Source organism: Podarcis vaucheri (genome assembly GCF_965113315.1).
Source record: "Podarcis vaucheri genome assembly, chromosome: 1".
Classification (NCBI taxonomy): Eukaryota; Metazoa; Chordata; class Lepidosauria; order Squamata; family Lacertidae; genus Podarcis; species Podarcis vaucheri.
Genome location: NC_138759.1, coordinates 87,004,403 through 87,030,510, shown reverse-complemented (window position 1 = coordinate 87,030,510; position 26,108 = coordinate 87,004,403). Strand labels below are relative to the sequence as shown.

Sequence of the window (26,108 nt, the reverse complement as noted above, 5' to 3'; positions counted from 1 at the left end):
ATGGTCTAGTCCTTCCCTGGCCCACCCCCCTAATATTCTTAAGAGGGAGGGTCTCTTCTCCAGTCTTCAGAGAATAGCTGGTAGTGGAGAGGCAGAAAAAGGTCTTCCTTTCTTTACACTCTGCAGTTTTAATCTGAAATCTTAGGCACAGTACTGCACCCAGAGCTCAAACTGCTCGCACTAATGAAATTCCCTGTTGCAAAATGCACCTAAAAGTCTGGGACTTTTGAACACTGGTCAGGGATGATGGGATTTTTATTCCAGCAAAAGTGGAGAGCCAAGTTTGAGAACCCCTGTTAGACTGTGAAGCCACAGCCCATCTTAAAACTCAGTATTTTCCTGTGCAGGGTAACTCTCAGAAGAACAGCAGCATCAGTTACTTGCAAAATCGAAGCCAGTTAGGAATTTGCATCATCTCAGCAAGGGGGAACCAAAAGAAGTTAAAAATGATTTTATTATTAAACACCAAAAAATAAAAGTTTCACAGTTAAAATTGTCCCAGGGAAGACAGTAGCTTGCAGTGTGTCATACCCTGAGTGCCCAAATATCTCCACATCCACAAAGTGTAGAAGAGAGTTCTCATATCCTTGTGCCCATAGCTAAGGCAACCCTTAGGAATGTTCGACCAGCACAGGGACAGATTTGCAGCATATGCACCTGGCCAGTCTGGAAAGTGAGGCCTACACAGTTAAGCAAAGAAGGTCAGACAATTTCCCAAGATCCGCAGTGAGAGTGCCAGGCCGCTACCTGGATCAGAACTGTCCAGTTTTGTGTAGAATCCAGGAGAGTTAGGATCTCCAGTAGCTGCTACCCAAGAGAAAGTGACGAGTGCACATGGAACTGCTGTGGAAAGCTTAGTCCTGGCTTTGGGGCCACCCTGAAGCTTCTTCCAGTCTAACAGGAAGTAATATGTGGTCAGACTGCGGCTGGCTCACCTCTTGGCCCTGCAGGAAGTGACCTACACAGCCACCAAGAGGTCTTGCAAATGGCCAGGATTCTGTACTGTCAAAACAGAAGACAGATGCAAGCTTTCCGGTTACAGTTCCCAGATGCCGCTGCGATTTGCAACAGCCGCGAAGTTCAAAATGGTGTCATTCACCACATTCTAGGAAGTGGTTCAAAAAAGAACTGGTCCTTCCAATCCGACAGGGACAGAAACATATTAGTCAGAGCTTCTTTGGTTCAGTCCAATACCTCAAGAACAGTCTTCTGGAGAGCAATGGAGAACATCTCTTCCCAGGGCACACGCAGCCATTCTACCAGATCAGCCAGCAAGTCTGGACATTCTGTTCGCAAATGCCAAGTGCTCTCCACCTTCAGGACCTGCAGAGGAAGAAGGCGCAGTTCAGATGATCAGGGAATGGGCATACCCAGCAGTAAGCCCCTGGACTGAATTCTGCTTGCTAGGTCAAGCAGAATTGCCCTTCCTTACTCGGACCAGAGATGGTCACCTGCTTTTGCAAGGAACCAGTAGATTTAGCTACGAGCAAGAGAGCAGTCCTGCAATAATGCTCACCTTTCCAAAGGAAGCATTTACCCCCTTCCATACAAGCATTTTAGTATCCCGGAAAGAAGTGCTCATGCTGTGACCTGTACCTCATCGTAAAGTTGCAGCTTCATGTCACAAGGGGAGAAACGGTAAAGTATAACACCACAGATGCTGCTGATTGGTTCACTCCCTTTCAGCCGGGAGCACTTCTTTGCCTGCTTCTCAGCGCCAGTGTCTGAGGCAGCAGAGGGTGGGATGTTTTGCCACTGGTGATCTTCTTCCACTAGGAAGATATGTTTATGGGTGCTGAGCACAGTCACAGGAAAGGCAGAAGCCCCTGGGGAAAAAGAGGTTGGACAGTCAGCTTATGCAACAGAATTATATCAAGCCACACAAGGGTCTTGTTGAGGCTGAAAATGACTCCAGGAACAGCACATCCATACCTTGAATGAGGTATGCCAACAGGTAGAAGAAGGGTCTGGCCAAGCCACGTGCAGCTTCTTTTGCTAGGTCCTTTTCAATCAATGGCCTACAACACAGACACAACATGACTGAGGCAAGTCCTCCACCAAATTCACTTTCCCTTGTTGCTCCTATCCTAGCCAACCACTATTCCTCGCCTGCATAACTTACAACTTCCCACTTTGTGTCCTTGTCACGACAGCACCACCTGTAGGCTAAAACCTCATTTACACTGTACTATGGCAATAGGCATCTTACCACAATGGATGCTGCGGATTCATTTCCTCCACAGTAACGTCTGGGATTTTCCTCCTGATTTTGGCCGGCAATTCCTCTTTGAGATCTGGAGAGGATATTGAGGGAAGTTATGATGCAATTGTGATACTTGGGCGGTTTCAAGGTAAATTTCCAGGTAAAAGGTCTAAGCCAGCAAGGGCCAATTCTCAAGACTAAATTTTGCTGCGTCAGAGAAGAGAGCCCTCCTTCACATAGGGCTTGGATGGGTGGGTGGGAAACCAAAGCTCACACAGCAGCAAGCAGGGAGGAGTCAAGTAGCTAGAGTTGGCTCTCTAAGACCATCTGAGCAAAGGCTACAAGGCAGTTAAGCCAAACCAAAAATAAGAGGAATTCTATTGTACCACACTGCATTAGCCTCTAGTCAACAGGCTTAGCAGAACTGCACTGACCACAGCACTTGTTTGGGATTGTCACACAAGCCACCATTATTCTGGTTACTTTTCTTCCCTGTCAGCACAGAGACAAGATCAGGGAAGCTTGCACAAATGCACACACAGCCCCATACACCCTCTTACATGTCAGGCACTGGAGAAATCTTCTGCAGTGACTCTGGTTGCGAAGCAGCAGGTTATAGGAGGCGCAGGGATTCGCAAACTCCATATGCAAGCTTTGATGGCACAGCCCCACCTCCAGGCAAGACAGGTCAGACAGGCAGTGACTGTCCCCCTTCTTCAGCCAAGCAGACGGCTGTCCCCTGGTGCAGAAGAACCAAATGTGTCAAGTCAATGCAAGGTAGGGCCCACCTTACCCAGCAAGCTCAAGGAGGGTTGTTTTTTTTGGCAGAGATGAACACCAAGAAGGGATAAGAGTTTTCTCAGTCAGGAACACAGAGCTCAGGAGAGGAGCACATGTTTTGTGTGAACGAATATCCCAGGTTAAATCCCAGGAATCTCTAGCTAAAGGTTTTCAGGAAGCAGGTGATGGGGGAAGCCCTCTGCCGGGGACCTCAAACACCTATTCACTAGTTAGGGTAGTAGACAATGCCGGGTAACATAGGTTGAAGGCGTTATATGATTTTAATAGAGGTCTTTCTTTATTCAGGAAGGTTCTCTTTGCTCTAGCCATATCAAGTGGATGTCAAGACAGGAAACAGAACACAAATGAGAACTGCTCCAAGAATAGCCCTTCTCACCTAATCCGTCTTGTAATCTCCAGCACGTGGAAGTGGGTGTCTGAAGCCACCAGGAGGGCCAAGAATTCCCCAGGTCGGCCATTCTTCACAACAGCCACCTAGAACAAAAATGGCAGAAGGCAGGGTCTTATGAGCCTCAGGAAAAAACAGCAACCTACATGACTGTCAATGCCTAACTTAAATCCAGATGTGTTCCCACCCACCTTATTGTGGAGAGCTGCCTTTCTTACCTTCAGAAAGCACTTGAACTCCTCTGCCCTGTCAAAGACCTCCATGTCCAAATAAAGCTTGAGCCGATGATCCACAGAGGAGAAGTCCTGCATGTCCATAGTACTGTGGGTGGCTGAGGGGGCAACAGAGTTTTTAAAAAGAAAAAAAAGTGGGGTTGAGCAGTCAACGGCAGCATTTTAACTTTGCAACCAGGTAGTCATGGGTGCCTGTATCAAACTAGAGCTATTACTGCATCCAGACTGGGTTTATTTCAGTTACAAGGTCATACCTGAATTGGTCACAGAGTTTAGAATCCATCAAAATAGAGATTGTTAGGCCCACCTCTTTTGAAGGCAAGCCTCCCTCTGCTAGAGTATGCTTATCATCTGACTAGGGCCCAAGCTAGATAGATCAATGGAAATGTGGACCACATTCCGAAGGTTGCTAATGGGTTTCAAAGTACCAGATCTATGCAGAATTCCCCTTCTGTGTCATGTAGCTTTCCCAGAATAGATGTCCACTCACCCAGATAATATTATGGTCTATGAAACCCAGCTCTAATAGAAGTTGAAGTAAGGAAAAGGCACAGATTAGAACCAGGGTGGGAAACCTGTGCTGTTGGGGGCACAACCTCTGACCATTGGCCATACTGAGATATGATATCCAAATATCGAACGGGCTGTCACATGGAAGATGGAGCAAGCTTGTTTTCTCCAGCACTGGAGGGGATGGATTCAAGTTACAATAAAGGAGATTCTAACTAAAGAAGAACAGTGGAACTAAAGAAGAACTAACTAAACTAACTAAAGAAGACTAACTAAAGAAGAACAGTGGAACAGACTGCTATGAGAGGTGGTGGACTCTCCTTCCTTGGAGGTTTATAAGCAGAGGTTGGATGGCCCTCTGTCAAGGATGCTTTAGTTGAGATTCCTGCATTGCAGGGGGTTGGACTAGATGACCCAAGGGACCCCTTCCAACTCTATGACAGGTAACTTCAGGGTCACAGATGCTCCTACGCAGAGATGGGAGTAAGCTGGCAACAATGGAGGTTGTTGGTAACACCCCCCTAAAGAGCTCCATCCCCAGCCACTCCACTTAGGCAGGCCTGAATTAAAGCAATCTGCCTGCTGTCGCCTTACTTTGGCACTACCAATCCAAATGCAGCCACCACCAAACCTTTAGCAGACATTTACACAGACATTAGCAAGTCACCGCCTCTTGGCTGCATTCAAAATTGCAGCTGAAAACAAAACAATTCAAATAAATAGCCACATAGTGCTCTTAACAATCAGCAGATGGAGCTCCTGCTTCACTTCTGCAGGAAAAAAAACACAATTCTATTTATAGGAATACCAGCCTGGGCAGTGACAGGAGTTAAGGCAGTTTCAAAGATATTAACTAAGGTTAATACTGAGTCTTAGGGCAGAGGATGACATTTCTTTTAGTATACCCCCTCTAACTGTGCAGAATTCAGCACTCCCCTTGACTTTGCAGACCCACCCCTACCAGGTTGCCAGCACTCACGGGGACTCAGATTCCAGTGTTCCTCCTGCTCCATGCTCAGGGAGAGCTGGGGAGGGGTGGGCCCACGGGAAGGGCCATACTGATAGCTCCCCAACAGGCCCCCGCCATTGGTATCCGTTTGGCTGAGGAAGGAGTAGCGGCCCCTGGAGCTCAAGCCACTCTTGCTGCCACTGCCGTCCGCCCCTTCCGAACTGCGGGAGCTAGAATGGGCAGCGCTGCCTTGGTCACTGCTTAGCTCTTGGATCCGGGGACTGGAGCCGGTTCCCGTTTCAGAGGTAGTCTCTTCGCCAGTGTAGAACTTTCCCGACTCGGCCTCCTGCTGGCTTTCCCCAGGAAGCAATGGAGTGCTGGAACGTCCCTCGCAGGGCAAGATGACCACATGGTCGCTGGAGCAGCTGGGGCAGATGGTGGGCTCACTGAGAGTAGTGGCACCTGAAGAGGAAGAAGAACATAGCAGAACCTCGTCTGGCAGCCACAGTCCTAGTTGCAAACTAATCAAGCACCAGGCTCTACTCTTGGGGACCCAAAGTCTAACATGTTAGTCCCTTGCCGTCCTGCCTTCTCCTTAAGGGAGTTTCCATGTACATCCCTTGATGCTCTGGTTTCGCTGGCTAATTATGCAGCAAAGCACTGTATTCATCTCTCATAATCAACCTTGAAAAAATTAAGAAAAGCAAAAGTTGAATACTATGTCAATGCATTCCCCCACCCCAAAGGAATTCATCCAAATAGCTAAGACAATGACTTATGATTAAATAACACAACACTCTCACAAAGATGGAAAGCTAACCAGAAAAAAAACATCAATATAATTCATAGCATTATAGAGAAATTTAACAGCTGGGCAGCAAAAGTCCTACCATAGAAACATGCAGATGTAGCAGAGGACTAAACAGATCTAGGAAGAAGGCAAAGTAGCTGCAGTAGCCAATTTGCTCATTCAAAGGCTCCAAATCCCCTAGACACAGGTTCCATTTTAGATCTCTCTTCTTCAAGGGAGAACAAATCAGATTATAAGTGGTCAACCACAGTGTTTTCACATTCCAATGAGTGCTTTGAACTTATAGGGCTTTAGTACAACCCAGTAGGTATGACCCCCATTTTGCAAATAGGGATAACCTGTTCATCCCATACCTTGTTCAGAGAAAGCTGAAGTGTCTATAGTGGAGCCTGGATTCTGCCGTCCAAGTGACAAGAATCCAACAAATTCCTGTTTGCATTTTAGACACTGGAGCTTTGAACTTCCCTCGGCCTTCTTCTGGTTTTCCTCCAGGGTGGGTCCCAGCACCCGGAGCAAGTCCTTTAAAAAAAGAAAAAAACAAGAAGTGGGCAGAACAGCTGCAGAAGAATGCGAGGGCAGCTGAGATACTGCCTCCCTTTACAGCAGGGCACTGCCTCCCTTTACACCAGAGTGAATATCACAACTAGTACCTTTCTTAGCCTTGGGCAGAGAGGGTGGGAGGCCAGGAACACTGGAGGAAGCACTGCACTTCTCTCCAAGCTGACTAGCAACTGATTTAGGACAGATAAGGTGAAATACAAAATTTATAGAATTTGTTGCCACAAGATGCGGTGGCTCAGATAACTTTAAAAGGGGATTAGACCTTTCATCCCTGAATTTGTCCAACTCAAGTGGCTATTAATCTTGGCAGCATTTTGAAATTCAAGGTTTGGAAGCCGTATGTCACAGAATGCCAGTACCTGGGGAGCAGGAAATGATCATCAACTTCCATGCCCTGCATTTGGGTTTCCCACACTCATCTGGTGGCGACTGAGGGAAACAGAATGGTAGACTAGATGGGACCATTGACCTGTTCAGACAGGGCTGCTCTTGTGTCCTTAGGAGTCAAGCTGGCCCCACCTCAGAGACAACATCCCCCCTCTAAATTTGGGAAGCTAAGGTTCTGCAGGGGCACCCTCCCCTTCCACTCCAATCTGAGCTGTGTACCAAGCACCTCCTCACCTACCTGCACACACCGCTCAGGGTGGTCATCCAACACTACGTATTGGCGCTTCCGGCGGTCCTTGCGGATGTAGCTGAAGTGCAGTGTGAGAACAGGAAACACCCGCTCCAGGTCCTGCCAGGAAGAGGGAAGTTTCTGGTCAGAACTCCTTAAGTTGTTAGAAGCAAAGCATCAGAAACGTAAGGGAATTGCTGATAAGATGCCTTATCTCTGGCAGGCTTATGGGCAAGACTAGCTCATTAATGGGGCAGGCAGCAGAGAGTCAGCTTAACTTATCCAGAGGTGCCATCTCTTATTCTCTTGGTGAAGGTGGGGGGAAAGGGGAGTTGCTACCCTTGACCTAATCTTGACCAACAGGGAAGAACTGACTGAAGGAGTGGAAGTGGCAGGAACCTTGAGGGAAAGTGACCGTGTCATCTTGGGATTTGTGATAGAAAGACATAGTCAAGTGTACACCATGGAAGGCCAAGTTCACACAGCTCAAGCAACAGTTGGGTAGGATGCCATGGGTAGACATTAAAGAGGGAGGGAGGTTATAAAAAGTGAAATACTGAAGGCACAGCCACAAGCTGCGGAGGGTGGGGTGGGGGGCTGAGACAGCTAAAAGAGCACAACTGTGGCATTAAAGGGACATCTATGGGAGATGGGAGGAAGGCCACATTACCAGGGAAGGGCCATTGCTCACGGGTAGAACATGTGCTTTGCATGCAGAAGGTCGCCGCCTCTGTCTCCCGAGGCAGAAATTCCTGCCTGAAGCCCTGGAGAGCCGCTGCCGGTCAGTGTAGGCCAGGGGTGGCCAACTCCCAAGACACTGCGATCTACTCAGAGAGTGATCTACCTGCTTTTTGGGGGTTCAGGTTGTTGAGCTTTTTTTAGGAAGGAGGGAAGCCCCGCTTTTTGGAGATGCAAGGCTGTTGAGCTTTTTTTTTTAGGGGGGGGCCCAAAGTTGTTGAGCTTATTTGGGGGGAGCCAGTGATCTACCCGCTGGATGTGCCTGGTGTACGCAATATTGAGCGAGATGGACCCAAGCCTACCTCGCAGGGTCGCTGTGTGGATAAAATGGAGTGCGGGGCGGGGGAGCGTGTGCGCCACCTAGCGCTCCTTAGAGGAAAAGAGGCGGGCTATAATAAATGTAGCACCTGAGCTGATGAATAAGCCGCTTCCCTACATCCACGGAGGGAACTCTTTTGCCCCTTCTTCCACCACATTTTTTTCTAACGCTTCGTTCCACGGCGGATCCGCCGTGCCAATTCGACCTCCCTCCCTCCCTCCCTCCCTCTCCCGCCCGTTGGTTGTGCTCCGATTTCTGTATCATCAGAAGGCAACCAAGCAGGCTCAAGCTACCACAAAACCTTAGATGCTTAAAAACAAGGCTGACACTGTTGTTCATTAAGCTGTTGGGAAATAAGAAGAAAACTGAACAGAAACTGTGCAAAATGGTGCCAGCACCAGCTACCACTCACCCAGCTGTAATGTGATCATGTGCTTTATAGTAGCAGTAGTAGTGAATTTGAAGCAGAAAGTATGGACTAGAGTAAGCAACTCTGTTTCAGGGGGGGGGGGGGAAATAATCTACTGTACTACGTTTCCTTTTGACAAGAATTCTCACTTACTTGGTAGATCTGCCCAGCCTAGTCTACACCGCATGTCCCACCCGAAATAATCTAATATACCTGTGCACTGCCTGAAGGAAAGCTCATTGGAAAGAGCCAGCCAATACTTGCATACAATCATTAGACAATGCTATACTGGAGTTCATGGTGGTCAGTTTACTGGAAACCCTGTCCCCCACAAAAGCAACTGGAACTCACCATCCTTCTCCACTGCATCTCTGAGGTTTCTATTTTCCGAAGGCTTTTCAGCTCCAGCTTGCGCAAAACCTTGCCTTTTCTCAGCTCCACCTCCATTATGTGTCGGGAAGTGATCCGCAAAAAGATCCAGTCTGGTTCTGGGTCACAACCATCTTCTATCTGGCTTACCAGCAGAGGCTGATAGAGCTCCACTGCCAAGATAAATGAGAACATTAGTCTCTACCTATTTCAGCATCCAGAGTCCCAGCAACAATGAAAGTCTGCAAATCCCCACATATTCAAAGACTGCCTATGGAAACTGCAGGGTTGCAAAGCCCACTGAAAGCAAGAGACAAGTTATGGCAATGCTTTAACTAAAGCAGGTATGAAATTAAGGGCACCGCATGATGCAAGCAAAGTAATTTTCTTGGAAGAATCTTGTCACATAATGCAGTCTGCCCTAGGGCTGGAACTGGGACATCATATACCTAGCTTGAAATCCTGGCTCTGTGGGCTTTCACATGCCCATCATTCTCAGCCAATGATACCTCTCAGTCCAGGAGGACTTAATGTCACTCTGAACTCCTTTTGAAAAAGGAATGCTATGTGTCTTACTGTCAGGCACAGAGGGAGCCAGGATTCCCAATTTCTGTATGGTATGACGAGATTTGTCAACACTGAACAGGAAGTATTCCCCTTATGAAAGATCACAGATATGGCATCTGGTTGGTATTCAGTGGTAGAAAGTAAACACAGAGTTGTGAATTGTTAACTATTAACAAGCAAATAGCTTTCAGCACCCCAATTCAAGGTGTTATTTCTCGGCAGCGGCTGGTGGATGGGTGGGGAGATTCAGCCTCACAGAGAAAGAAAGGGTTTGCACCATAAAAGTTACCCAGAAGATAAATAAAGGTCAAGCCCAAGCAATTTGGGATCTCCTTTTTCCATCAGTAACATGCCAAGGGCTTGCTAGCTTAGAATGGCATTACCTTTTTGCACTTTCTAGGAAGAAGAATCCTTTACTTAAATTGGGGTGGGGAAACTTGTGGCCCTCCAGATATTGTTGGCCTCCAGCACCCATCAGCCTCAGCCAGCATGGTCAACAGTCAGTTGGAGGCCAATAGCATCTGCAAGGTCACATGTTCCCCACTGTTGATATGAACAAAGTGTACTTGTCAACGTGTATCCACACCACAAATACAGTATCACAATACCCAGATTTTAAGGCAAGACGAACTTGCATGTTTTCTGGTCATTCAATTGGTTTTTAATTTTAGGTTTTTTGGCAACATTACGAATTCTGCCACCACAGATTAGGGTTGTAACAGAAGCTAGCACTGAGCACATTTAGTATTGATTAAGGGGGCCCAGGCAGGGCCTCTGCACATTGAGACAGATTTTATTTATTTATTTATTTATTTATTTATTTATTTATTTATTTATGGACGGACGGACGGACTCTGCATGAAACATTATCATGCACTGTGCTCTACTCACACCTATGCAGAGTCCAAGGCCATTCAGTAAGCTGCATATGAACAGGTTCTAGAATGGGGGAGGCCAACTTCCATCCCATAGGCCTAATTAGGCTCAGCAGGTCTCCCCATAAGACAGTTTTATCGAAGCCACTGTCCTATATTATGTCAGATATGGGGCAGGTAAAGACACAAAAGGGGCTTGTAGGCAATGGACAGGTGAATGGCTCCTCCTACCTATCCAATTTGGCCCACAGGCAGTGGGGGAGATCAAGATCTGGCCCACATTGGCCAGCTCCGATTCTCCTTCCCTGTACTGGAGGGTTCACTGAGTCCCCTGTTCCAACAGGAAAAGGACTACATGTGGGCATATTCGCAGCTTAAGGCCTTGCAGAACGAAATGCTTTAGCCAGGGATAGAATGCAGGCAAAGACACAGGCAAAGGCTATAAGGCATGACAGAAGTCAGACAGGAGGGGAAAAAAGAATATATAAATACTATAGATGTCTTTCACCGTGGTGGCATCTTTTGAGATTTCAGCACTAACCGTATGCCAGCCCAAATGCCCACTGCCTCTCACCTTCCTATGGAAGTGGACAGTGAGCTAAGAGCAGAAGCATTTACCTTCTGGTTTTTCTTCCTGGCGTTTATCTTCTTTAACTGGCATCTTCTCAGCTTCCACTACTGCCTGGGGGCCTTCTGCCAGGATTTCAGGCATCGGCAGCTCCGGTTCCTTTTCCTCTGTGGCCTCAGGAACTTTTTGCTCCTCCACGGAGTTCTTGCATTGTTGGGAAGCCTCGCCTGAGCTGCCCAGATATTCTACTGTGGGGCTGCCAGAAGGGGTGATGGTTGCTGCCTGTCCATCTGCTTCCAGGTGTCGCCTGTACTGGAGCCAGCGGGTACCAAAGCGATCCCGGAAACTGTCCATGCGCTCCATCTCTGCCTGGTGCTGCCGAACTATACCTGTGGGATGACAGACAGCCCCCCAAGTTTGCAACGGTGTCTTGCACACACCCAGCCCCTGGTCATAGCCCCGTTTCTGTGTGCCTCACCTGCCGAGACGGGCAGGCTTCTGTACTCATGTTCAGTATCGCTGGGCTCTGAAATGCTGGCCCTGCGCACTTTCACTTGCCCCTGAAGGAAAGATAAGCTGTTAAGTTTAGGCTGGAAATGGCTCTCTCACATTCCTTAATGGTAGCATTACAATACCTTAATATTATCATTAATTGCTTCACGCCTTTGGAAAGAAGGCTTTTTTAGAAGTGTCTAATTAAATGTGTTTTTGTTGAAAACCTTAAAGTGTTTTCTTGGCAACTATCCCCCCATTTCCACCACCTTTCAAACAACACCAAAAAAGAGAGCTTGGGATGCTGCACAAAGTTACTAGATCAGCATTTCTCAAACTTGAGTCTTCAGCTATTGTTGGACTACAACTCCCATCATCTCTGACCACTGGGTGCTGCTAGCTTGGGATGATGTGAGTTGTAGGAGTTGTAGTCTAACAACAGATGGAAACTGAAGTTTGAGGAGCACTGTAGATGGATATTTGAGATCTTCTTCCATGCTGGACTGGTTCAGACAAGGTTGAAGGATGGGGAGCCTGCATTTCTCCAAATGTTGGAATAGAGCTCCATCAGCCCCTGTCTGTATGGCCAATGGTCCGTGATGATAGATGTAGGAGTCCAACAGCATGTATAGGGCTACAGGTTTCCTCATCCCTGTGCTAAAATAGAGTTTATTGTTACAAGGATGAACCTAGCCTCCCTCTGCAAGCTGCTGCACTACCTCCTCCTCTGGCATGGTCATGAGTTCCATTTTGGATCAATAATGCTGCATCATCTAAACCTGGACAATCCACGTTTAATCTAAACTATAGCCAGTGGAAACAAGCCAACCACAAACCATGGTTAATGAAGCTGGCTTGTTTTCAATAGTCATAGTTAAGGTTATCCATAGTTTAGGGAATGAATGACACACTGAACTGCAGTTAATCTAAGAATGGAAGCAGAAGCTTATTACCTTTGTGTGGCTGCACTGGAAGAGGAGTGGGAGGGCATTCAAACCCTAGGCTAGCCTCATTCTCATAATGGTAAACCACATCCAAAGCATTGCTATTGTTTATGTTCCTGCAACTCCTCCTGAACAAGTTAATGTGAGTGATCACATGGTACACAAACCACCAGTAGATGAACAGTCTCCTCTCCTCCCACAATTCCTGAACACTCCAAGCAGCAAGAACACCTTATTTCTCTTCCGAGGGGGTAATAGGGGTGGTCTGCCCTCTGCAGGGGACTGGCTGTCACTTTGGTCTGCAGCACATGAACTTTCCAGGGCACTGCGGTCTGTCGGGGCTCTCTCTGAGACTGAGGTGCAGAGTGATTGGACAGCAGCCTGATCCAGCTTCGAGAGGTGCTGAAAGAGACAGAATGAACCCAAGAGAAGTAAGAATGGCAGGTTTGAAGACCTCTCTCTTCTTTCACCCTCTACCCTCCTCTTTGAGAAGTGGCTAGCCTGTGCTGTTTCAGTAGCCTTAAATGACGATACATCCTTCAGGAGAGAGGCTTCTGGATAAGCAATAGCATCTGAGCCAACAATACCATTACTGGCTTCCCATTATTCTGAAGGATCAAGATATTCTAGATCACACAGAGGATGAGACAGTTTCCAGCAGCAAGAAGTTCTGCACCCCACCCCCCTCTTCATTCCACCACAACACCTAGAAAAGTAATACTTGTATACCCTACTCACCCTCAGGTCAAAAGCAGACAATGGCTCTTCATCAAGAAGGAACTGGTATTAGAACAAAACATGGCAGTTAAGACACCAATAACCCCATTTCCTAGTCACTCACATAACCAAGAAATCAGAAAAGCCCTTTCCTACAAATGGACATGCCATAGCAAAGGAGCCACATAAAATACAGATATAGCTAGATGGTTGGCTATACAAAATACCTTCAAAGAATTACAATTAAACAATGGAAAAAGTTAAAAACTGTACTTGAACACAAATAAAACATATGAATGAATGGGCTTTCTTTACCAGGCATTAAACAGGTTAGTCAGATGGTAGATCTTATTCTAATTGCCCCAGCTAAAAAAAATGCCATGTTTGCTGCAGATGGACATGGAATTCTCAGGCTCATTCCAGGTATCTTTACCAATAGAGCGTGTGAAGTCAGGAACAGGAAACTGAGCTTCTGGGCTCAGCAAATTGCTAAATCAACATTACCCCTAGTTGGAGAGCAGGAGATGTCTTCTCTTTGTACAACAGGCCCAAGTGATTGACACCTCTTATGCTGCCTCCCTGTGGTGGAAATACAAGTCCTGCATCCTTTTATATGGGACTGAGTAGCCAGAGTAGCCAACAAGGATTTCTGGAGCTACAGACCCCAACTTCAGTTCACAGATGGAGAAGAACATTTTGGCAAAAAGTGGGGAGCAATCTTTTTTGGTACACAGTTTACTTACTAGTGTGTAAACACACACAGGGTTTGCTTCCCATACAAAAGTATTTAAATAGTGTAGACCACAGGAAAGTGCCTTCCATGCTATGCCATCTTTACATCTGAGTTGAGGTGACCACATATACTCACATTGCTGGAGATAGCTCTAGGAGACAAGTGACTTATGGTAGCAGGCCGGTGGTTCTGATGGAACCCTAAAGGATTCCCCTCCAGGTGTAGCTGTGAGGAGTGGGGTGGGGAGAAAAAGAACAGGTATGTTTCATTTAACAAAACAACACTACTAATTGCCAGAACCTTGTCTACCTCAGTATGGATGTAGCCAGGATTTAAGGGGGCAGTACCTCAGTTAGTTAAGTATTTATTATTTATACCCCAGGCTATGCCCATGTACCTCACTGCCTTTCCCCCGAACTCTTGCTAGGAAAATTTGAATTCTACTTTCCAGCTTCCTTCAAGGAGTTCCTTGACCTCTTTTATCTTATAAAACAACCCTATGGAGGTAGGTGAAGCCAAGAGATGGGAAATGGCCTGAGATTGCTTAGCCCTGAAGAGTTCACTAGAATTTGTACTCAAGTTTTCTTAGTCCTGTACCCTAACCATTATACCACATGGGTATTCAGAACAATTTCCTCCCTAAAAGACAGGGAATCCATTGTAAGTTGGAGAGATATGTTAGGAGTGTCAAAGGCATCTACTGTCTACTACCCTTAAATAACAAGGCCTCCTTCCTCAAACAAAATACAGTCTTATAATGTTGTGTTACTCAAATGCCCAAACCACTAAACAGATACTAATAAACTGACCACCAATCAGAACCAGTGAAGTGCAGTAGTTATAGCGTTGGGGGAGGCCTGAGACACCAGGATCCAAATCCCCCCTAAGCCAATAAATTTTTTGCAAAATAATAATAATAATAAGCCATGAAGCTCATTGAATGACTTTGGGCCAGTCACCCACAGTCAGCCTAGCCTACCCCACAATGCTCTGAGGATGAAATGGGGAAGGGGAGAAACACGTGCATTGCCTTGAGTTCCTTGGTGGAAAGTTAGGGTATAAATGCAATAAATAACCAATCAGGTTGATTGCTCACTCTTCTCAGGTTGTGCAGCAATGACAGTGGTGCCAAGGCAGTGTGTTCCAGCAGCAGGTTATAGGCAATGTCCAAATGCTGAAGGCTGGGAAGCTTTTCCACACCTATGGAAAAGGAAGTAGAGTAATGTCGGAAGAGAATCCTTCTCCCCAATACTGTGCCACCCTGTGGGCCTCCTTTCTTCAGTCTGGTACAATGCAGCATGACCTAGTTTCTAGGCTACCCCTCATATCAGCAGCTCTACAACAGTCTTACCATTAATGCTATCAAGCTGGTTGTACCGCAGGATCAAGGTCACCAGTTTAGCCTGGCTGTGTAGCCCAAGTTCAGGCATCTTGGGCAAGAGGTTATAAGCTACATTTAAATATTCCAGCTCTGTCAGCACCTGTAAAGAAAACAAGGCAGTTCTCCACATTGCTCATCCATGTTCACATCCTCCCTGCTACACTGAACAACCTTCAAAGTGAACCCCCAGCCCCGAGAACATATTGTTAACGTAAGGTACACATGGCAGATCAAAAGAGCAGAACCCAACACACTCAGGCTCATGACAGCACAAAGATTAGAGTTCTTGGCAGAGGGCTTCTTTCACTTAAAACTGTTCAGGAAATCTGCCATGGCTGCACATGATCTCAACTCTGCTCTTGCTCAGACAGCCACATGTGGCACTTGGGGGGTAGGAGAGGCAGCAGCATCACAGTAGGAGGAGGAAGCCAGCACCCAAGGAGGACTGGCAGTTCTCCCAACACAGACACAGCTACCCATTTGAGAAGCACTTGCTGTTAATTGCTAATTTAGTTTGTATACCATTTGCATTTTTATGCTGAAGCCGCCTTCAGTTTCTAGTAGGAAGGCAGGATCCAGACTTTAACAAAATCAATCATGGAAAGAATACTTGGGAACTAGAAGGCATCTATTCCAGCCCTGGCAGAGGGGAAGGCTCTGCCACATAAACAGCCCCTGAAAGACTAATAGTATGAAAAAAGCAAAAGAAAAAAGCCAGGGGGTGGTGGAATGAGTGCACAGGGTCCAAGATTCCTACTGTAAGAAGAATTATATAGTATAAATAAAGCACCCTCACATTTAACTATACAACACACTGGAAGGTGAAGTCTCCTCTCAGGCTCACAAGAATGTTTGACTTCAAGGGGGGGGTGCTACTCAAGTATGTGGTTTTGTTAAACACAAAGTAGGAAATCCCCCTTCCCCTTTCTACCACATCCACAGTTCTCCAATATATGTTACCAAGGCTTGAAAAGAGTCAACCCAGCAATGAAGGAAGAAGAAAGGATGTAGTTGCTAACTGCTCATAATGGATTTCAAAAGAGTGGTATTGAGCCCTCTGCCAGATACTTACTGTCAGGTAGCGCTCACAGTCCTGGATGAGATTATGACTGAGATCCAGAGCTTTCAGGGCATTCAACAATTGCTTATCAGAAACAAGAAAGAAGGGATAAGAGGTTAGTGATGGCAACTGAGTCAACCCCATAGAGCAAGCAGCCTCAAGACTAGGTGGCCAGTTATGGCACAGCCATCCAAAAGCCCAAGTCCTACCTGACCTACTCAGAAGGACTAACACTAACAAGAGGACTGTCAGAATGAGAAACCCAAGCTGCCAGAAAACAATTGTACAATTACCCTCTGTCTCAGTATTCCATTAAGTAAAATGCCATTCTCATCACCTACTACACCTCCCCCAATTCTCAGTTCTCCAGCATACCAGTGAATCATCCAAGGCTACAATGGAGTTATAGCTGAAGTTGACAGTCTGTAGTTCTAGCCATGGAAGGGCAGAACTGAGGTCCCCTCCACATGCAGAGATGATCTCCTGCAGGATAAAACACAAGTTGACAAGGAAGAAGGAGCTGTCTTTGCATCTTGCCTACCATCTTGTGAACAAGGTCTGGAGCAAGGTCTAGAATAGCAGTTTGAGCTACAGCAACTAACAGATGTGTAAGCCCCCCTCAATGCTGTGAACAGCTTCACAAGCTAATTCCTGCACATAAAACAAAGGCTCAAGAGCAAGCCAGCTGGCAACTCTACCTGGCTAGCATACTCCACAGGAAATTTTGAGGTACTAGTTTTAGTTAAATCACTCCTGACCTGAGATTTAACACAGCATATAGTTTTCAGTGGTAGAGGGGACATAAAAATCTTTGGGAGCACATTCATGCAACTGAGCAGCATGCACAGTGTGAATCTGTGACAGCCTCTCTTGAAAACAGCTCTAGCACCTTCCCTCCTGAAGTAGAAAGCAATCAAATTAGGCATCTTCACTCACCTTCAGAGAGTTCACACATCTGGAACAGGTTAAAGCCTCCAACTGAGAATAGACACACCGCAGGCCCCGCAGATAGTGCAAAGGAACACACTTCAGCTAAGGCAAGGGAGAAAGCCGGGAGTCAGGAGATGAGAAAAGAAGAGGGCAAAGCACATAAAAAGTCACATAGGCCTAAGGGCTCTTCTACAGAAAAGGGCACACATACTTTTAGGCCCTCATTATTTTCCCCTTGAGACAGTATCCCGTGCATTCCTTTCCTTAACCAAAGACTTCCCTCGCCTCCATGTAACAGCATGGCTAAATTCAGTCTTGATTCCTATAAAGGCCATTTCTCCAAATCAAATATTTTGATTCTGGATTTAGAAAGTCTTACTTTAGTCCAAAGTGCAGGAAAATAAAATTGCTTGGCTACCGTGAGAAACTATGGAACTCCCACTCTAGTCCCACCCACCATTCTGTGCATGCTATGGACAGCACAGCTTCTCACCCCAAGTAGCCACCAGAAATAGGCCAAGCTACCATCTAGCCCCTATTCCAGAGGCTCCTCACCTCAGCATCTGGGACTCACCTCTAAACGTCGCAAAGACTTGAAGGGGAAAATCTTCACATCAATTGGCAGGGCATAATCAGGAACATGAACAAGCTAAAGCAGAAGGAGTGGGGGAGAGTGATAATGAAGAAAGGAATAACCCACTAGCAACAGGAGTCACCTCTACAAGTTCATTGCCCCATCCCACAGTATGGTAAAAGGCAAAGGACCCCTGGACGGTAAGTCCAGTCAAAGGCGACTATTGGGTGCAGCACTCATCTCGCTTTTCATGCCAAGGGAGCCAGCATTTGTCCACAGACAGCTTTCCGAGTCATGTAGCCAGCATGACTAAACCGCTTCTGGTGCAACGTAACACCGTGACGGAAACCAGAGCGCACGGAAACACTTTACCTTCCTGTTGCAGTGGTACCTGTTTATCTACTTGCACTCGTATGCTTTCAAACTGCTAGGTTGGCAGAAGCTGGGACAGAGCAACAGGAGCTCACCCTGTCCTGCGGATTGGAACCGCCAACCTTCCAATCAACAAGCCCAAGAGGCTCAGTGGTTTAGACCACAGCGCCACCCGTGTCCCTGCAGTATGGAGCACCCATCCCACACCCCAAGATTCATGATGCCCAATCCACAACTTCAGAATATAACATCTCTGAAGTTAATCCCCATGCTCTACAAAAGTGGCAAATGAAGCTGTGAACAGGCACCAGGGTAACATGTTCTATTATATACATAACTTTGCACCCAACACAAAAAACTACCAAAGTTCAGATACTGAGTAGCCACAGCCTGACAGCATGCCACATGCAATTTAAGGGCATGAGAAAGCAAGTCTTGTAAGGAGATTGCTTTTCTCTTAGAGATTAGGCTATCTCACAGAGAACAGTGCTTAGGAAAGCAATAGAACATAAACCAGACTAGTTCTATACTTTCATGACACTCTAGATCGGTGATAGCTAAATGTGGTGCCCATCAGATGTTGTAGCATAACCAATCGTGATACCCTCCAGATATGATAGAGTACAACCCTTGTCACCCTTGACAACCACAGACCATGCTGGCTGGAGCTAATGGGGGCTGTTATCCACAGCATCTGCAAGACACTATATTGGCTGCTGGTGCTCTAGATTCACACTTATTCAAACCATAGACACCAACTCTCAAACGACAAGCCTTGGATATCTGAAGCTCAGGAACAATGGTTTTAAGGAGCATTGTGTTTTATGTTTAGATTTATACCCCGCCTTTTATTATTTCTTTCTTTCCTTTATATACTAAAGAAGTATATCCAGGGAGACAAGAAAGAAATGGAAAGTTAGCATTCATCTACATTTCCTCCTGGATTCTCCAAACAGAAAAGTGCACCTAGCAGAAGATGTGTGCTAACAACTATTCCCCAACACACACCAGCACAAAGCCCTCCCCATGCCCTCCCTACACCCTGTTGCAGGGCTTTGCTTGCTAGCAATTGCTGCTTCAGAAGGAATTCCAGGAGTGGTGTCCCAGAAGCTTGATGGATGCACCTGTCTCTTCCTACCGCCACCCACAATTCAGTTAACCGAATTTAACAGGAGGATCAGAATCATCCTGGCAACAGTGCAATATAATAGATGAAGTGTCTGACTTGGAACAGGGAGGCCTAGTTTTGAGTCCCTGCTGAGCTATGTGGCTCACTAAGGGCCAAACTGGACTGTATGCCAGAGAGCTGCAATCAGATGGTACATCTGTTAAAACTTTTTGTTAAAAACAACTGTAGAAGATTGGGACCTCAGTGCTGAGGGAATAGGGTAACCTTTCCCAATTAAAATTGCCTCCAAAAGTCATTATTTGCCTATTAGAATCAAACAGAAGCAAGGTGGGTGCTTTGTACAAAAAGAAAAAAAATCAAGACAACAGATCTGATCATGGATCTCTAATGTCTCTGCATAACTATCACCCAGAGTGGATGTAACAATAAAATGGGGGTAAGGAACCATATGTTGCGCTCTGAGCTCCCTGAAGGAAAAGGACTGAAAAAATAAAACACACAATCTTATCAGCATGGTCAGAGTAAATGACAACTGATTATCCCACATGGTCTCGCCAACAGCAATCTCCCTGTTCCTCATCCTGCCCCAAAGTAACCCGCTACTATTCCCTTCACTGTAGAAGCACTATTATTAAACCAAATGCAACGGCAATCTAATCCAATATAACAGTGAAATTCAAGAATTGGTATCAGCTAAGGATGTTGGCCTTTTGCCCAGATTGCTAACCAAAGCCCACATTAAAAATAGAACAAAGCAGGCTATTGCACTAGTAGATCACATCATAGTAGCATGTGCGAAGATAGTGAGAATCTAACCAGTAACAACAGCCACAAGGCAGAAGCTAGAGAGGTTCAAAGTCACTCTGAAGTCAAACAAATGACAGTGCATGCTGTGCAAGGAACAAAGTGAAGCAGAAAACCACCTTTAAATACTAAGTTGATTTAAAGTTTCTCAACACAAAGGGCCCTATGGGTCACACATAAGGATGGACCTATACAGTATAATAATCAAAATATGCTATCTGGCAGTGTTGGGTAATTACAAACGTCAGAGTTTACACTAGATTAGGGAGGAGGAAAAGGCATGCAGATCAGATACTGTAGTGATGATAGGCTGTCACGAGGGCTTCAGATACAAATAACAGATCTGTGGTTGTATCCAGTGCATAGGGCTACGTAAGTCTCCCATCACTGCAAGGATTTTCACTTGCACAACAGGACCCCTCCTTTCCCAATATGCAGCCCATACCTCTGTTCTGAGGCTTTCCCCTATCCTCTGGAGCGGATGTGGCGAGGGGGGAAGAGTCCTGTTGTGCAAGTGGAAATCCTGGCACTGACAAGGTGTGTTCGTTGGATACTGCCCATGGCTCCCAATGGGAATTCTGTATCTGACAGACATCACTGACCCTTCTTGTTGGCTTGAGTAACATCCTACCAACAAGCACAAATCTAAGACCCTGCTCAATATATACAGGCTTCATGTGTCCTCACAGAGCATATGTTGGGAATGAGACTGCACCAGCAGCTTCCATGTAGATGCTTTAAAGAACTCTCATATCCCTTTTCATTTAAAAGGTTAATCTGGAACTCGGATTTTCCAAACTTCAACACAAAATATCCATTCGGGTGAAGAGATTTAATTTATTGCACTAACTCATGCAAACACCAGAGGCCCACAGCATAGATAACGAAAGTGGCAAGCACATTTCAATCCGTATCTGTGTCATTGCTGCTCTGGCTAAAAACCTCATGACCAGCAGAGCAAACATACCCAATGGAAACAACCTGAACAATGACCCGAGAGATAAAACTCAATATACACAACTCACCTTGAAGGGTAAAAGTCACAAACTAATGAAGTTGGTTATTAAGTGATACAAATCTTATTTCACAGAAGGAAGATTCTACACAGCACCAAACAGATTCTTATTAGCATCTATCATTGACACAAATCTGACTCTACCACATCCTTTGCCCTTCTTTCCTGCTGCAGGTATCACTTGTTAACTATTACATTATGCATTTTTTAAATAATATTTATGACATTTCAATGATATATTTTAATTATGTTTCATTTTGATGTATTTTATATATTTTGATGTTTTGTACACAATTGATTTTTGTGATTCTTAGATGTTATACCTTATATATATTGCTTAGAGAGAGATTTAATTTTATGTTACTTACGATGTGAAATTGATGATTAGGAGGAAGAATATATGCAATTCGTATTGTATTTCTTACATAGATTCCTTTCTGTAGGGATTTATAAACTGCTTAGATAATTCTGTGGGCATTTGAAGCAGTATGTAAATTAACTAAATAAAATAAATGTATATATATAAACTGGTGTGCATACTGAGTGATTATATAGAAAAGTTAGTACTATCACACACACACACACACACACACACACACACACACACAAAGAGAGAGCACTACGCTGAAGGGATGTAGGTGGTACCAAGTTTGGTTGAACTGTTTTCAGACTTCCTGCCTCCTTCCAAGTCTTTGCCCTTCAGAGTGCCACATATTCTATCAGTGAACAAGGAGTATACAAAGGTTTTGTCCTTTCTCTCTGCTCTGTCACTAACCCCTGTGAATAAGGAGAAAGGAGGGGAACAGGAATATCCTAGACTGCACCATCAGAATGAATCTACAAGTTCAGGAAATGGATACAAATATTCCTACTTAAATAATTGATGCAAACAGACCTGAAATTTGTAATGCAGATCAGCCGAAGACTTCCTGTCTCCACGCTTTAACTTCAGTTTATCAGCTAGATTACTTTTCATATTGCCTTACCTCTACCACTACGTATCTCCTCAGTTATTTTAAGACTAAATTACTGAGCATTCTTGAACAGCAACCACAGTTCATCCCAACTCCCTCAATCTGTTTTTTGTCTGCTTGAACAGACGGCACGAATATACGTTTACAGCCAAGAGGAAGCTAGTTCCTTTTCCAATCTTCCACCACCCCCTCAGCCTTATGCCAGTCAGTCCTGGCTCATTCTGCTGTTGCCTACACCCTAATCTCCAGACAAAAAGTAGAGAACACTCGAAGACATTATGTGATTAAAAAAAAATGGGAATATCAGCATCTTCCATACTTTTTGTTCTGGTTGGTTAAACAAACTCATCTGGAGGCAATATATAATATTTTTTTTATCTGAGCTGTCCTGAATCATGCAAAACTTATTAAGCACACCGTCAGACACAAAATGCTGGAGGATACTGAAAGTATGTGCTGCTTCTGTACCAAATCACATGGCTGCCTGTATCTTAAAGAGGTAAGAATGCCAATTTAGTAAGGAACTAAGCCGTAACTCAACTGGGTTTGGCATCAATTGAGAAAAAGCAAGTTTCCCAATTAAGGCAGACTGACCAAGGAGTCATGTAAAACATTAACAGCATTGGGGGTTCAGCAGAGTAGTAGGGAGGGGCCATAGGTCAGCAGTCAAACTAATGTGTTGCATGTACAGTGGTACCTCGGGTTAAGAACTTAATTCGTTCTGGAGGTCCGTTCTTAACCTGAAACTGTTCTTAACCTGAGGTACCACTTTGGCTAATGGGGCCTCCCGCTGCTGCCGTGCTGCCATCGCACAATTTCTGTCCTCATCCTGAAGCAAAGTTACCCAAGGTACTGAAGCAAATAGTACCCAAGGTACTATTTCTGGGTTAGCAGAGTCTGTAACCTGAAGTGTCTGTAACCTGAAGCGTCTGTAACCCGAGGTACCACTGTACTAAGGTGCAGGTGTGATCCTGGGCATCTCCACTTAAAAGCATCTGAGACACCATGCTTTCTGGAGCTCTTGGGGAGCTGGTGCCAGTCAATACTGGGCTACATGGACCAATGGTCCAACTCAGGCCAAGGACAGTGCATTTAAAAAATAATGCCTTATAATCATATTTAATTAATTTATTTTTATTTCTAATACTTTTCTGCTACCTTTCAGAGTAAGTCCTCCCAATGTGACTGATGAAATAAAATACAACTAAAATAATTTTCAAAACTATCATCTGTATAAAAAAGTGAGAAATATAGCTACATCAACACCAGTATCCTCACTGCAAGATAAGGCAAGAAGCATAGACCCGCTGCTCACAGACTCCTACTTTGGCATGTACCTTCAGAGAGAGTGTCTTTTGCAAGACATCAAAGAGAAACTGGGCTTGAAGGATGGCAGATGTTTCAGCAGGGTGTGACGAGAGTGCAATGAAGCCATGGTTCTGGTTTCGTGGTAATAGGTGCTGCTCAAAGATCTGTGTGAGAATCTGCAGTGTGGAGGTGAATAAGGTCAAGGTGCTAGTACCATCCAGAATCAAGTCTCCTGAAGAAAAAGAATAATTAGCATTAATAAATCCATATGTACTCCCTACCATCACAAACCACACAAAGAAAGGTTCATAAGAACATAAGAGCCCTGCTAAATCAGACCAAAGGCCGATGTAATCCAGAGTCCTATTTTCTATAGTGGTCAATGAGACACCTACAGGAAGACTACAATAACTGGAATTTAGAGGTCTGCCTGTATGTGGCAGCAAATTCTGTAGTTTAACCATGTGAAGCAATACCTTGTTGATGCAGCCCTGAGTCTTCCACTGTTCAGTTTACCTGGATGACCCCGAGTTCCAGTATTACAAGAGAGGCAAATGTCTGTCTACACCAAGCATAATTTTGTACATCTCTATTGTGTCCTCCCCAACTTGCCTTTTTTTTCTAAACTAAAAAGCCCCAAATGTTATAACCTTTCCTCATAGGCAATTTGCTCCAGCCCCCTTATTGTACGTCTGCCACCATAACTCCACAGCCTTGTCACACCTACTGAATGTGAATGAAGTACTACACGTTACAATATAGTTATTTCTGATGCAGCAGTCTTAGTTCTGTGCTCATCGCATAATCTTTAAGTACTGGACATTCTTGACTTTCCTGAACCATCACTACCTCTCACACAGACAGAAAATTCCAGTTCAGTGGAACAATATGAAGGGCTTCCTAGACTACTCTCCTAGGCTACTCCACCCACGCCCCAATGACTTGCAAATCTCTGAATAATAAAATCTCTGAACAATAAAAAGAAAGGACATCAATAAAGAGCTGGTTCCTAGATTGGAATTACAACCATCTTCCTTTACTTGGACAAGAGTCTTAGGACAGGCTGGAACCCTGCCCTACTAAGTAATAACCTTATAACCAACCACAAGAATGGAAGCATGATTTCTCTGAAGAACAGGTTGAATACAGGTTGAATACAGGTTGAAGAACATCCAGCATTTATCCAAATAAAAGTGGCAACATCAATCACCATTTTGCATGTTACATTTTCACTGCATACACATGCTGTATTTTATGCACACATGTTTAAGATACTAACATGGTGCTTTACTGCGTATGTTAAAGATATTAGCACATGCCAATGAATGCCTCCCATTTAACCTGATATATGCAACAGGAAGTTGGATTAGCTGCATTACCCACCATAAGCATGCACTGTGAGTAAATTGATGCAGACAAACAAGATGTGAAATGGCTCTTAGGCATTACTGAATAATGTCTGTTAATAAAACTATGGCATATTGTTTTGTAGTCCTTAAAAAAGATAACAATGTCTACTGCAGTTCATCCCATGCAGTTCCTATATTCAGTCATTACCACCAACTCTGGCCTCAAATCCAAAGTCACACCCACACCGTACATTTAAACCATATGGCTTTCTCCAAAGAATCCTGGGAACCATAGCTGGAAATTCTAGCTCTGTGAGGTGTAAACTACAGTTCCAAAGATTCTTTGCAGGAAAGTCATGTGCTTTATGGTGTAGCTGTGACCCCAATGTATGGCCATTATATTACCACCTAGAACAAAGCAAAGAGCACACTTTAATGTGGAGGTGATTCAAACCACCAGAACCTCACCAGACTCTTGCAGTAAATGGGCTAAGCTCTGGAGCATTATTTCCTTTGGTGTGCCAGGAGCCATCTGCAAACAAAAAGATGAGAATCATCACTTGGGAACCCAAGAGCCCGTATCACAGTTACAAGTATCTCAAAACAAGGTGCTGTAAATAACTCACTAGTTCACCAGCCAGCCAGAATTCCTGCTCAAAAAAGTGTCTGGGCCCACTGGGCATAGAGATTTTTACACTAACCTCCCAGGACTGTGATTTTTTAGAGCCACAAGTTCTCAGGCCAACCTAGTGCGGACACCAAGACCCTCGCAAAGTCAGCAGCTACGGTGCTCGCACACAGGCACGTGACAGTGACAGGATTGAATAACCCTTATTTCAGAAAGAGGCAGCCCTTATTCCACACGACGCCGCCGACGCCGCCCCGCCTCAGACGGTCCCGGGGCCTTCTCGGAAGCCCACCGGAGAGAGGAGAGGCGGCGGGGGGGATGACCTACCCCAAGCTGGTCTCCAAACCCCAGAGACTACTCTATGGGGCAGGATAAAGCAAGCACATGATACAGGGGAGCGGCTGCCTGGAAGGAAGGCAGTAACCATAGCAACGCCCACGCAGCCTCTCGTACCATTCAACCCCCACCCACCCACCCACCCGCGCGCGCACACACACACACACACACACACACACACACACACACACACACTCTCTCTCCCTTACCTGGAATGCCGACGGCCGGTTTCTTACACAGCGTCCCGACCATAGACGCAAGACAAGCTCCCGAATCTTTTACTCACTTCCGCGTCACCATAGAGTATTTAAAGACATACGAGCTAGAGCGTCCTCGGCTGGCTTAATAAGCGAGCCGGTGCCGCGCCTTCAGAGCTCCTCCCTCTCTTTCTACGGCATCGCGCTTCGCCATCTCCTTCGCTGGGTTGCAGAAAGCCCTTCCTTTT

At 45.4% G+C, this 26,108-nt stretch overlaps 1 protein-coding gene across 3 annotated transcripts; it reads right to left on the bottom strand.

Annotated features, from left to right (window-relative positions):
• Positions 1-436: 436 nt before the first annotated feature.
• Positions 437-26,027, bottom strand: STK11IP (serine/threonine kinase 11 interacting protein). Of its 3 annotated transcripts, none has more exons than XM_082215571.1 (25): positions 25,873-26,027; positions 25,168-25,231; positions 23,380-23,582; positions 17,749-17,823; positions 17,181-17,276; positions 16,620-16,727; positions 16,257-16,328; positions 15,155-15,284; positions 14,900-15,003; positions 13,939-14,028; positions 13,092-13,133; positions 12,585-12,755; positions 11,396-11,477; positions 10,968-11,306; positions 8,890-9,080; positions 7,082-7,192; positions 6,249-6,414; positions 5,115-5,546; positions 3,611-3,723; positions 3,381-3,478; positions 2,764-2,942; positions 2,210-2,294; positions 1,933-2,018; positions 1,597-1,826; positions 437-1,323 (listed from the first exon to the last, which is right to left on the bottom strand). In XM_082215571.1, the coding sequence occupies exons 2-25, from the start codon at positions 25,229-25,231 to the stop codon at positions 1,183-1,185; spliced, it is 3,408 nt and encodes a 1,135-aa protein (XP_082071697.1). In that variant the 5' UTR covers positions 25,873-26,027; the 3' UTR covers positions 437-1,182. The 3 variants fall into 3 exon arrangements, with proteins under 3 accessions (XP_082071697.1, XP_082071698.1, XP_082071699.1); XM_082215572.1 differs by lacking the exon at positions 25,873-26,027 and adding an exon at positions 25,655-25,748; XM_082215573.1 differs by lacking the exon at positions 25,873-26,027 and adding an exon at positions 25,529-25,601.
• Positions 26,028-26,108: the final 81 nt, after the last annotated feature.